General features: G+C 50.8%; 1 protein-coding gene across 1 annotated transcript in view; it reads left to right on the plus strand.

Moving 5' to 3' along the window:
- Window positions 1-13,129, plus strand: part of POLR3E (RNA polymerase III subunit E) — a 101,027-nt gene that overhangs the window by 40,122 nt on the left and 47,776 nt on the right. Inside the window, 1 exon segment of the mRNA XM_040440308.1 lies at window positions 12,949-12,993. Coding sequence (XP_040296242.1) covers window positions 12,949-12,993 — 45 coding nt within the window.

The following is a 13,129-nucleotide window of genomic DNA, read 5'->3' on the forward strand; positions in this document are numbered from 1 at the left end:
CTTGTTACCTTGCCGCACTAAAAGTGTAATATAGAGCAACCGAAAATCATATGTACCCTAAACAAGTAACAAAAAAAATGCCACCCTATCCCGTAGTTTCTAAAATGGGGTCACTTTTTTGGAGTTTCTACTCTAGGGGTGCATCAGGGGGGCTTCAAATGGGACATGGTGTCAAAAAACCAGTCCAGCAAAATCTGGCTTCCAAAAACCATACGGCGCACCTTTCACTCTACGCTCTACTGTGTGGCCGTACAGTAGTTTACGGCCACATATGGGGTGTTTTTGTAAACGGCAGAGTCAGGGCAATAAAGATAGTCTTGTTTGGCTGTTAACCCTTGCTTTGTTAGTGGGAAAAAATGGGTTAAAATGGAAAATTTGGCAAAAAAATGAAATTCTCAAATTTCATCCCCATTTGCCAATAACTCTTGTGCAACACCTAAAGGGTTAACAAAGTTTATAAAATCAGTTTTGAATACCTTGAGGGGTGTATGTTATAGAATGGGGTCATTTTTGGGCGGTTTCTATTATGTAAGCCTGTAGTGGTCCCTAAAAATTAGGTTTTTGTAAATTTCTGAAAAATTTCAAGATTTGCTTCTAAACTTCTAAGCCTTGTAACATCCCCAAAAAATTAAATATCATTCCCAAAATAATTCAAACATGAAGTAGACATATGGGGAATGTAAAGTCATCACAATTTTTGGGTGTATTACTATGTATTACAGAAGTAGAGAAACTGAAACTTTGAAATTTGCTAATTTTTCCAAATTTTGGGTAAATTAGGTATTTTTTTATGCAAAACAAATAATTTTTTTGACTTCATTTTACCAGTGTCATGAAGTACAATATGTGACGAAAAAACAATCTCAGAACGGCCTGGATAAGTCAAAGCGTTTTAAAGTTATGAGCACTTAAAGTGACACTGGTCAGATTTGCAAAAAATGGCCAAGTCCTTAAGGTGAAATAGGGCTGAGTCCTTAAGGGGTTAATTGAAGCCATCGTTTTAGATGAACTGCTCTATAATAGGTCAGTGGATCAGGGAGAACAAAGCCACCATGCTCCTTCCTCAACTCAAGTCTGCTATATGCTAAGCATGCTTTTTTTTTGTTCCATAAGAAATTAGCAAAAGTAAACAATCTGTCTAAAAAAAAATGCATGGGTATCAGCAGCATTTGTAGGACATAAAGTAACTTGGGCATTATGATGGTCTTGAGCAAGTTCTTGCGACCCATCCAGGAGACACAGGGGATTTGGAGAGATTTCAAATAGGGTTGAATCTCCCGTATCAGCGGTGGATAGTTGATATGGAAGACCTTCGTGAGGTCCGAGGTGATCTCAATGCCCAGGTAGGTGAGGCGCGAAGTTTGCCACTTAAAGGGGGTAGCTGATCGCAGTTTAGACACTACCGAGGCTGGAGCTGTTATATTAAGTGCCTCTGATTTTAGTGTAATTTATTTTGAAATTGGAGAGAGTTCCAAAGGTCGTGAAAAGATCTAGCAGGGGAGGAAAGGCACGTGAAGGATTAGTAATGAAGATGAGTAGATCATCTGCAAAGGCAGCCGTATGGTAAGCGGGTAATTGACTAGGTAAATGAAGTCCCTGTATTTGGGGATGTTCTATAATGGCTTGTAATAGCATCTCCATTACCAGGACAAAAAGGGTGGGGGACAGGGGGCATCCCTGTCTCGTCCCATTTTTAATAGGAAATGAAGGAGAGGGTACCATTCACTCTGACTCTTGCACTAGGAGATCTATATAGTGGCATTATTGCGTTGACAAAGGAAGCAGGGATTCCAAATCTTAAAAGAGCCTTTGGCATAAAAACCCAGCTGACTCTGTCAAAGACCTTTTCTGCGTCAACGCTAATGAGGACCAATGACTGTTTAGTCACCCCAGCATAGGAAATGGCATTAAAGGGAGTCTGTCACCAGCATTTCACTTTTTTAACCCTTCCCACAGCTCCCTAGCATGCTTACAGTTAATAAAAACGTTACCTCTGGCATCAATCCTGGACTTATAGAACCCTCAAAAACGATCTTTATAAGATATGCAAATGAGGGCTCGCAAGTGCCCAGGGCGGCGTTACTCTCTTAGGTGCCCTTCTTGCTCAGCCTTCTCATTGCCTCCCCCCGCCCCTTTCTACCCTCTGCCCGCCCATCCTTTCCCTCTGACCGCCTTTGTACTAACTTGTTATGCTGCTGATATCCCGCGCCGGCGCATGCGCACTGCGATGCCCATTTTTTGTATGGCATCACAGTAACTATTGCGCATGCGCCGGCTAACGACGCAAAAATTGGCGTCGTTAGCCGACGCATGCGCAATAGTTACTGTGATGCCGTACAAGGAATGGGCACTTGCGAGCCCTCATTTGCATATCTTATAAAGATTGTTTTTGAGGGTTCTATAAGTCCAGGATTGATGCCAGAGGTAACGTTTTTATTAACTGTAAGCATGCTAGGGAGCTGTGGGAAGGGTTAAAAAAGTGAAATGCTGGTGACAGACTCCCTAGTTATGGTTTCCCTCCCTTCCCGGAACAAACCCGCTTGCTCGGGATGAACAAGTTTGGGTAGAAGACAGCTCAGTCTAGAAGCAAGAAGTTTCGCCCAAATTTTGACATTAACATTTAAGAGCGATATGGCTCTGTAACTCCCACATTGCTCTGGATCTTTCCCCTCTTTGGGTAGTATAGTAACCACTGCTTCTAGAGCCTGAGGATGTAGGGTGGCACCTGACATTAGAGACCTATCCCATTCTGTAATCTGAGGGAGAAGAGTGGGCAAGAATTTCCTATAATAGCCCACCGGGAAGCCACCTGGACCCGGGCTTTTGCCTAAGGGCATTGACTTTATGACCTTGGCGAACTCATCTTCCGTGACCGGTTGAAGCAAAAGTGAACAGTCTTCAGGGGTGATTGTCCTAAGAAGCAGGGATCTAGGAAGCCATCAATAGTCCCACAAGAATCCTGTTCCATTGGATCTCCCTCATCCCTCAAGCCACAAAAGCTGGGCGTAGAATTCCTGAAAAGCTGCTGCGATATCAGTGGTTTTCATATCCCTACAACCCCGAGCTTGCCTACTTGACTGTATGAAGTCGAGACATAAGTTTTGTGCCCTTGTCTCTGTGTGCATAGAATCTAAATTTAGAATATTGGTAAGACTTGGCTGATTGTGTATTGAGCAAGTCTCTGAATTGCCTTCTCAGAGGGGTCAGCTCCTGATGTGTCTGCAAAACTTTAGGGCTGTTTCACACGAGCGGGTCCATTGCGGGAATCGCGCTCCGTGTGCGAGTGTGATCCTCCGCTCTGGACTTGCAGGAGCGTACGGCATTATCATGATTTCTCGCCCATATTCCTTGGGGGACACAGGAAACCATGGGTATAGCTCTGCTCCCTAGGAGGCGTGACACTAAGCGAAAGCTGTAAGCCCCTCCTCCATCAGCTATACCCTTCAGCCTGGAGAAGAGACTGCCAGTTTTTTGCTTAGTGTCCAAGGAGGCAAGACACCCCCTGCTTATGCAGGGTTGTTATCCTATGATTTTTATTTTTTACGTATTTGTTGTTTTTAACTCGGTTTTTTTCTACCTACAGGGACAACAGAGGCGCATTAGACCCCTCTGTTTCTCCCGGGGTTGAGTTGCGCCAGTGCCGGTAATTCCGCACTGCCGCCTCCCCCACAGAAGACAAGGTGGACCAGGGCAGCCTCGCTCCCCTGCGTCCCGCCAGCTCAGGGTCGCCCGCACGCCAAGTCCCTCCCCCGGCTTCCTGCCACCGCGGTGCCAGGAGCTGAAGGGGCGACCCCGCTGGATGGACTGAGGGCGAAGACAGCGTATGGTGAGAGTGGCTGCTCCAGCCTCCCCTTCCTCCCTCCCACCGCTGCTACCAACATGGCCACTGTTACATGACCACTGCAAACCCCCCCCCGCCCCCCCCCCCGCCCCCCCCCCCCCCCCCCCCCCCCGCATATCGGGACGTTACCGGGCATAGTTGGAGGGCAGTCTATCTGGGCAAGTCCTAGAACGCTGCCTTACAGGGGACGGCTGCAGACTTGCAAGCCGTCTGCTACATCTAGGCGCGGTGGGAGCCGTTCTCCTGGCATGAACGGCGCCATGTCATGGCCGGCACTTCAACATCCTTGGGGGTTAAAATCATTTTGCCGCGCGCGCGCGGCTCTGCTTCGGCTTCAGCGCGGCAGAGGGGGGGCGGAGCTTCCTTACACATTCAGCTCCGTGCTGCTGCGCTCCGCTACTTCCGGGTTCATCTCTCTGCCGTGCGATCCTGAAGCCTTTCAGCTCCGTGCTGCTGCCTCTCCTCCACAGCCTCCTCAGTCTGTTCCCCTTACAGCTGCCGCTTGTATCATCGGGTCTGGTAGGACTGTTTAACCCCCTCCGTGCCACAGTACTGTTGCTTTAAAGTGCAACATCTTTCCACCATGTCAGACCCTTCTGCAGCCGCCAAGCCATGGTACCATGCCTGTACCGCTTGTAGGGAACCCTTTCCCCGGGGGCAGTCTGATCCGCACTGTACTGCATGCCGAGCTCCACCGCAGCCTCAGTCGCCCGCTGTGTCGCTCCCTGCTTCCTCTGACCCGCCTGACTGGGCTAGATCCCTGTCCCAGGCCGTGGAAAGCCTCACTCATGTCGTGGGCCGCCTAATAGACAGGCCACCTACCCCGCAGGACGCCACTCTGACTGTCGCGCCCTCCGGGTCCACTGCTTCTGCCGCTGCAGCGGGTTCATCCTCTCCTAGTGACCCCTCCCGAGCTAGGCACTCTCAGAAGCGTATTAGAGTAGAGCGAGCCTCCTCCTCGGATGCCTCCCTCTCCCCGCCACGCGTGCGCACCCAGACGAGCCTCTCCTCTCCAAAGGATTCGCTCTCTGAAGGTGAATTGGCGGCTTCAGATTTGGAAATGGACTCGGCCCTGCCGTCCAAGCTAGCCTCAGCGATGGCTCAACTCATCTCTGATATACGTGACACCTTTAAGGTGCAGGATGACCCCCCTAGCTCGGACGCAGCTAGCGTCTCCTTTATCAGACCCAGGCAGGCCTCAAAAGTCTTTCCAATCCACTCTGATTTCTCCTCCGTGGTGTCTAAGGCTTGGGCTCGCCCGGACGCCCGTTTTGTCAACCCAAAGAAGCTGGACATTTGCTATCCTTTTCCAGCCGATGTCGTGGCCACCTGGTCTTCCCCACCCAAGGTAGACCCCCCTGTGGCCCGGCTGTCAAAGAACACGGCCATCCCTGTTCCCGACGGGTCCTCTCTTCAGTCAGCGGAGGACCGTCGCATGGAGACCCTGTCCAAGGGCATTTTTGCTGCCTCCGGTTCTGCCCTCAGACCGGTTTTTGCCTCTGCTTGGGCAGGGAAAGCAATCTCTGCTTGGGGTACGCAGCTGGAACAGGAGTTGGACTCGGACATCCCCATCCAGGACCTACGTTCCTTGGCCCAGCTTATTATTCGGGCCGGGAATTTTGTCTGTGAGGCCTCCCTTGATGCGGGAGCCCTTATTGCGCGCTCCTCCGCCCTGGCAGTTGCCGTCAGGAGGGAGCTCTGGCTGAAGGTCTGGAAAGCGGACGCTGCCTCCAAACGTTCCTTGGCGGGGCTACCGTTTGCGGGTTCCCGCCTTTTCGGGGTCCGCTTAGACGAACTTATTTCAGAGGCCACGGGTGGTAAAAGCACCCATCTTCCTCAACCCCAAGCCAGGGGCGCCCCCCGCGGACGCCCTGGTGCGTCTCGTTTTCGGTCCTCCCGCAGGGCCTCTGGGGCTCCCACCACAGCTGCCGCTTCGGCTCCTCCCCAGGACAAGCGTAGGAAGCCGTTTTTTCGGGCGCAGCCCTCCTGGCGCAAGCCGCAGGCTGCCCGCACACCCGCAGCAAAACAGTCCTCTGCTTGAAGGCGCGCCCCCACCCACCCGGGTGGGGGGCCGGCTCCTCCTTTTCAAGGACGTCTGGATGGCTCACGTCTCCGACGCCTGGGCCCTCGAAATTGTGTCCTCCGGATACAAAATCGAATTTGCATCCTTCCCTCCGGATCGGTTCTTTCGCTCCCGCCCCACGCGAGACCCGAAAGACGCGGCCGCGTTCTCCGCGGCCGTTCAAGCTTTACTGGACAGGGGGGTGATTACCCCCGTTCCTCTAGAGGAAAGATTCCAAGGGTTCTACTCGAACCTCTTTGTAGTTCCCAAGAAGGGAGGTTCGGTGCGGCCCATTTTGGACCTCAAAAAGCTCAACCGTTTTCTCCTCCTTCGACGGTTTCGGATGGAGTCCCTCCGCTCCGCGGTGGCTTCCCTGGAGCAGGGAGATTTCATGTCTTCCATCGATATACAGGATGCCTACCTCCATGTTCCGGTAGCCCAGTGTCACCATCGCTTCCTTCGATTCGCCGTGGGGGATCTCCACTTCCAATTTGTCGCCCTTCCCTTTGGACTGGCAACAGCCCCCCGGGTGTTCACCAAGGTCCTGGCCCCGGTTTTAGCCTTACTCCGTTCCAGGGGTGTTTTTCTGCTACCGTACTTGGACGATATCCTCATCAAGGCTCCGTCCCTTTCTCAAGCGGTTGCCAGCGTGGATCTCACTCTAGAGACTCTGGCGAGGTTTGGTTGGGTCATCAACTTCCCCAAGTCCTCCCTTCCCCCCTCCAGACAACTCGTCTTCCTGGGAATGCTTTTAGACACGGGAACGGCGGAGGTACGTCTTCCCTCGGAAAAACGTCTGATCCTCCGTGGGGCGGTTCGGGGTCTCCTTCTCCACCGTCGACCGTCCTTCCGCTTCTGCATGCGGGTATTGGGGCAGATGGTTGCCTGCTTCGAGGCGATCCCATTTGCGCAGTTTCACTCCCGCCCTCTCCAACGGGCGATCCTCTCCTCCTGGGACAAATCGCCGCAGTCTCTGGATCATCCCTTCCATCTGTCGCCTCCGGTGCGGTCATCTCTCCGCTGGTGGTTACAGTCCCCTCTTCTGGGCAGGTCCTTTCTGCCACTCAACTGGTTGGTGGTTACAACCGATGCCAGTCTCTCGGGCTGGGGAGGCGTGTTTCCTCCCCGATCCGTCCAGGGCATTTGGTCTCCATCGGAGTCCAAACTCTCGATCAATGTCCTGGAACTGAGAGCGGCCCTTCTGTCTCTACGACACTGGACTCATCTGCTGAAGGGTCATCCAGTTCGTGTACAATCAGACAACGCCACGGCCGTGGCGTACATAAACCACCAGGGGGGCACTCGCAGCGCTGCAGCGATGCGGGAGGTCACCAGCATTCTCCGTTGGGCGGAAGCCCACGTCCCGGCCCTATCTGCAATTTTTATTCCAGGGGTGGACAATTGGGCGGCGGACTTCCTCAGTCGCACCACCGTCGACCCCGGCGAGTGGTCTCTTCACCCGGAGGTATTCGAGGCCATTTGCCTTCGTTGGGGCATTCCGGACGTGGACCTCATGGCCTCAAAATTCAATCACAAGGTCCCCGCCTATCTGTCCAGGGCCAGGGATCCGGGAGCTTGCGGAGCCGACGCCCTCGTTCTTCCTTGGCGAGGCTTCGCGCGCCCATACATATTCCCTCCCATCCCTCTCCTGCCCAAGGTCCTTCGGAAGATCGCGGCGGAAGGCGTCTCGGTGATTCTGGTCGCTCCGGACTGGCCCCGCCGGTCTTGGTATGCCGACCTCATGCTGCTCCTGGCAGACGCGCCCTGGCCACTGCCCGCCAGGGAAGATCTTCTCTCTCAGGGACCGATCTTCCACCCGCGTTTAGGGTCCCTACGTTTGACGGCGTGGTTGTTGAGACCACCGTCCTGACACGTAGGGGTTTTTCTGCGGATGTCGTCCGCACCATGATCCGCGCCCGTAAGCCGTCCTCTTCTAGGATCTATTATAGGACCTGGAGGACTTTTTTGGGGTTCTGTACCGATCTGGGGATTCCTCCGCTCCGCTTTTCTCTCCCCACCGTTTTGTCCTTCCTGCAGAGCGGACTGGCCCAAGGTCTAGGCCTTAGTTCTTTGAAGGGTCAGGTATCTGCGCTGTCCATTTTGTTTCAGCGCCCACTGGCCCCCCTTGGTCCTGTCAAGACCTTCCTTCAGGGCGTGGCTCACGCGGTTCCCCCGTATCGCCCTCCGGTACCGCCCTGGGACCTGAACCTGGTTCTCTCAGCGCTCCAGGCTTCTCCTTTCGAGCCTCTGCGGACGGTTTCCTTGCGACTTCTGTCCTGCAAGGTTATTTTCCTTGTAGCCATCACCTCTCTTCGGAGGGTGTCCGAATTGGCTGCACTCTCCTGTCTGGAACCTTTCCTAGTGTTCCACCAGGACAAGGTGGTTCTTCGTCCGGTCCCTTCCTTCCTTCCTAAGGTGGTCTCCGCCTTTCATCTGAACGAGGACATCGTTCTCCCCTCTTTGTGTCCTTCCCCTTCCCATCCGCGGGAGAGGAAGCTTCATCGCCTGGACGTTGTCAGGGCGCTCAGGATTTACCTGGAAGTAACCAGATCTTTCAGGCATACTGACTCGCTCTTCGTGGTCCCGGAAGGGTCGCGCAGAGGGATGGCGGCATCCAAAGTTGCTATCGCTCGTTTTGTCAAGATGGCTGTTACTGAGGCTTATCTCGCCAAGGGCAGGATTCCTCCCCTTGGTGTTACCGCTCACTCCACTAGAGCGGTCGGGGCTTCCTGGGCTCAGAGAAATCGGGCTTCTTCGGAGCAGATTTGCAAGGCGGCCACTTGGTCCTCCTTGCACACCTTCACCAAGTTCTACAGGGTGCATACTCATGCGTCGGCTGACGCTGCTTTAGGCCGTCTGGTGTTGCAGGCGGCAGTTGATTGATGCCTCTGGCGTTGGTTGAGTTTGTTCTGGTCCCTCCCTTCTGGGACTGCTCTGGAACGTCCCATGGTTTCCTGTGTCCCCCAAGGAATATGGGCGAGAAAAGGAGACTTTTGTATTACTTACCAGTAAAGTCTCTTTCTCGCTCTTCCTTGGGGGACACAGCACCCGCCCTTCATTGGGTTACAGTTGTGGTTCCGGCTTGGTTGCCCCCGTTGGGGCTCGACAGTTCTTTTTCCGGTTGGTGGTTATCTTTCACTACTTGGACACGCAACTGGCAGTCTCTTCTCCAGGCTGAAGGGTATAGCTGATGGAGGAGGGGCTTACAGCTTTCGCTTAGTGTCACGCCTCCTAGGGAGCAGAGCTATACCCATGGTTTCCTGTGTCCCCCAAGGAAGAGCGAGAAAGAGACTTTACTGGTAAGTAATACAAAAGTCTCCTTTTATAATGCTATGTGCCTCTGCTTGACCTTATTTCTACAGAATCATACTGACAGCTTTATGTCACTATGATTCTGTGGAAAAAAGGCCATGCAGAGACACATAGTATTATAAATCATGATAATGCCGTGCACTCCTGCAAGTCCAGAGCGGAGGATCACACTCGCACACGGAGCGCGATTCCCGCAATGGACTCGCTCGTGTGAAACGGCCCTTAGACCTCTTGTGGAGAGCTTCAGTTGTGGCTATCTGAGAAAGCAGAGAGTTCAGTAGCTTTTGCCTTTCTTTTTTCAATTTACTTCCCAGGGAAATCAGTTTCCCTCTCATAACAGCTAGTGTTGAGCGAACTTCTGTTTTAAGTTCGGCGTCTAAAGTTCGGCTTCCGGTTAGCGAAGAATCCCGATATGGATTCCGAATTCCGTTGGGGTCCGTGGTAGCGGAATCAATAATCGGCCATTATTGATTCCGCTACCACGGACCCCAACGGAATTCGGAATCCATATCGGGATTCTTCGCTAACCGGAAGCCGAACTTTAGACGCCGAACTTAAAACAGAAGTTCGCTCAACACTAATCACAGCCTTATGAGTCTCCCATACTGTTATGGTAGAAGTGTCCCTGGGCTCTTTCTCTTTATAGAAAAGAGTGAGCTTCTGTTGCATTGCCTGCAAGTCTACCTCCCTATCCAGCAGTGTCTCATTCAGGCGCCAGGGCCATGTTCTAGCTGGCATATTTCGAAAGCATAAGGATATATTCACTGGTGCATGGTCTGATATGTAATCCAGTCTCTGAAATGTGTTGTGCACATTAGAGAAAAATGTATAGTCTTTGGTAGTTGGGTATAGGAGTCGCCATTCATCAGTTAAGGCTACTTTTACTCTCGCGTTTTGGGCGGATCTGTCATGGATCTGCAAAAACGGATCCGTTACAATAATACAACCACATGCATCCGTCATGAACTGATCCATTTGTATTATCTGTAACATAGCCAAGACGGATCCGTCATGAACTCCATTCAAAGTCGGTGGGAGACAGATCCATTTTCTATTGTCAGTGAAAACGGATCCGTCCCCATTGACTTACATTGTGTGTCAGAACGGAATGGAGACGGATCGGAGGCAAACTGATGCATTCTGAGCGGATCCTTTTCCATTCAGAATGCATTAGGGCAAAACTGATCCGTTTTGGACCGCTTGTGAGAGCCCTGAACGGATCTCACAAACGGAAAGCCAAAACGCCAGTGTGAAAGTAGACTAAGCATGCATCCATTAATGTTCTGTGTATTCTACCTAGAGATACCTGAGTGTATGGAAGTACCGGAGGAGGTGTCAAGAGTAGGTGAAAGGGCAATGTTGATGTCACCTTCCTCCCGCTATACGTATACCTTCCGCGAACTGATGTAGCTTAGCCAGTGTAGTCTTCAGCCTCTGTTGGGTGCATATAGACTTGCAAGCGTAACAACATCCACTCCTATTTTACCCTTAACAAAAATAAAGCGTCCCTCAGGGGCAGATTGTGTGAGAATATGGGTGAAGGGTACATTTTTAGATATAGCAACACTCGCCCCTCTTGAGGCGTTGGCAGAACTATGGAACCACATTCTAAAGTATGCTTGTGGTAGAGATGGTATGCGTCCTGCTTTAGGGTCCATTTACATGTCTGCAACTGTTTTACGGTCCGCAAATTGCGGATCCACAAAACACGGACTACGGCCAAGTGCGTTCCGCATTTTGTGGACCGCACATGGCCGGCACTATAATAGAAATGCCTTTTCTTGTCCGTGGCTGCGGACAAGAATAGGACATGTTCTAGTTTTTTGTGGGGCCGCGGAACAGAAGTGCGCATGCGGACAGCACACTGTCATTGAAAATGAGTGGGACCTATTTTGCAGACGTGTGAATGGACCCTTAAAATGCATTTCCTGAAAAAAGAATATATCTGTCTTGGATTTACTCAATAGGCGACATAACAGATCTTTTTTGCGGCGTGTTCATGCCTCTCGCATTGTAAGTTGTACATTTAATCTGAGCCATTTAGAACAGTAATCTGTGAACATCTTAATGCAAATGGTCCGGAGACGTGCCGCATGAAGGAGGGAGGGTGGGATAGGACGAGTGAAGGTGGGAAAGGATAGAAAAGAAAAGAAATAGAAACAAAATGAAAATCTATATATAGTAAATACAAGTAGGTGTGGTGGTATAATAAACCTCCTGTGCAATGCAGTTTTCATTAGCATAAGAAGCACTATGAGGTCTATCACAGCACCTGCTAGCAATATTACCCGTCTAACTGAAGGGGGTGACAGGTGAATATGAGTTCTAACAAACATGTAGGCCTCACATAAGAACTCACGGGGCCTGCGTCATTAAAAGTAAACTAAATTGAGGTATTTGTTCAACATGGAAATAACAGATAGTACTAAAGGGTGAACATAGCAAACCACAAAACCAGGACTATTAGACTAAGCAATTCTAGTAAAAGGCACCTGGTAGAATCATGGAAGGCTAATTATAGTGTCTGTCCATTACGTAAAGGGTGACATAGCTGATGGCATGTTGGTAGACGTCCTCTTATGCAGCTGAGAGGTAAGTACTTTAATGGCGGTATACATTACCACTCCTGCTTGAATAAACCATGGTTGGGCCATCAGTTTCCTGCTTTTAGTGAATGTAAGGCCGAAGGGAAAAAGCCACCTGAAAGCTACATGGTTGGCCTTCAAGTGGTCTGTAATAGGACGTAGCAGCCATCTTTTGTATAAGGTCGAGGGAGCTATGTCTTGAAATAGAAGAATGCGCTCACCATCAAATTGCAGATCCTCTTTCTCTCTAGCAACCTTCAGTAGTGCAGCCATGTCTAGGTAGCTGAGTAGGCCGCACATTATGGCTTGAGACAAAGCTTGTTTTAAGAACCGCCGAGAGACTTGCGTGTGGTTCCTTGTCACGCTGGCTACTGTCGAGTCAGACAGGCCATCTGCGTCTGAGTCCACTAAGTGTTCTCTCTTCCCCTCCGCGCCATCTTGCGCGCGTAAGCGCCGGGAGAGGCAGCTGCTTTAAGAAATCTCTCCATGTCTGTACTGCTGCGGTCCGATCTCCCAGGTTCTCTTTTATCTCTGGCCTTGTCTTTACCCATCTTCACCATCTTGGAGTGAGATGAGCAGTGTATATAGCAGTAACACAGGCCTGTGATGGAGGAGCGCTCTAACAAGCGTCCATTGCGCTATGTGGTCAGGCTCCGGCCCACATCATAGCCTTCTAAGAGCAGCATGTCTGTGTTTCTCTGCACCCCATAGTGTCTCAAGACTGATGCAGCAGAGAATGTTAATTTGGGAGGGGGAATAAGCATTTTTCTCTGATGAAATATGTCAAAGTTTCTTATATTCCCCTGTACTATTGATTTATGCAAAGTTTCTTTAAAAAGACAGTGGGGGAGATTTCTCAAACTAGTGTAAAGTAGAACTGGCTTAGCTGCCCATCGCAACCAATCAGATTCCACCTTTCATTTTTCAGAGTGCCTTTGGAAAATAAAAGGTGGAATCTGATTGGTTGCTATGGGCAACTAAGCCAGTTCTACTTTACACCAGTTTGATAATTCTCCTCCAGTGACTATTTAAATCTTGAGTTTGGACTCCCAGCACCCCCACCAGTCAGGCGAACTTGCACAGGTTCATGCCCTGTGTAGCCAACCGGACGATTGTATAATCGCAGTATAATCTTTCTTGTATTTCAGTGAATACCTACAGATGCTGATGCCTCCTAATGTTGAGGAAGAAACGTAAGTACTTTCTTATATTTCAATGTTTTTTTTTGTTGGGCGCCTGACTGCTGGATTTCTAATTTATTTTCGTCTCAACGTGATCAGGATGAAACCTGGAATTGTGCTCAAATTCTTAAAGGGGGGTTCTCCCACG

The sequence above is a fragment of the Bufo bufo genome, chromosome 7, assembly GCF_905171765.1.
Source record: "Bufo bufo chromosome 7, aBufBuf1.1, whole genome shotgun sequence".
NCBI lineage: Eukaryota > Metazoa > Chordata > Amphibia > Anura > Bufonidae > Bufo > Bufo bufo.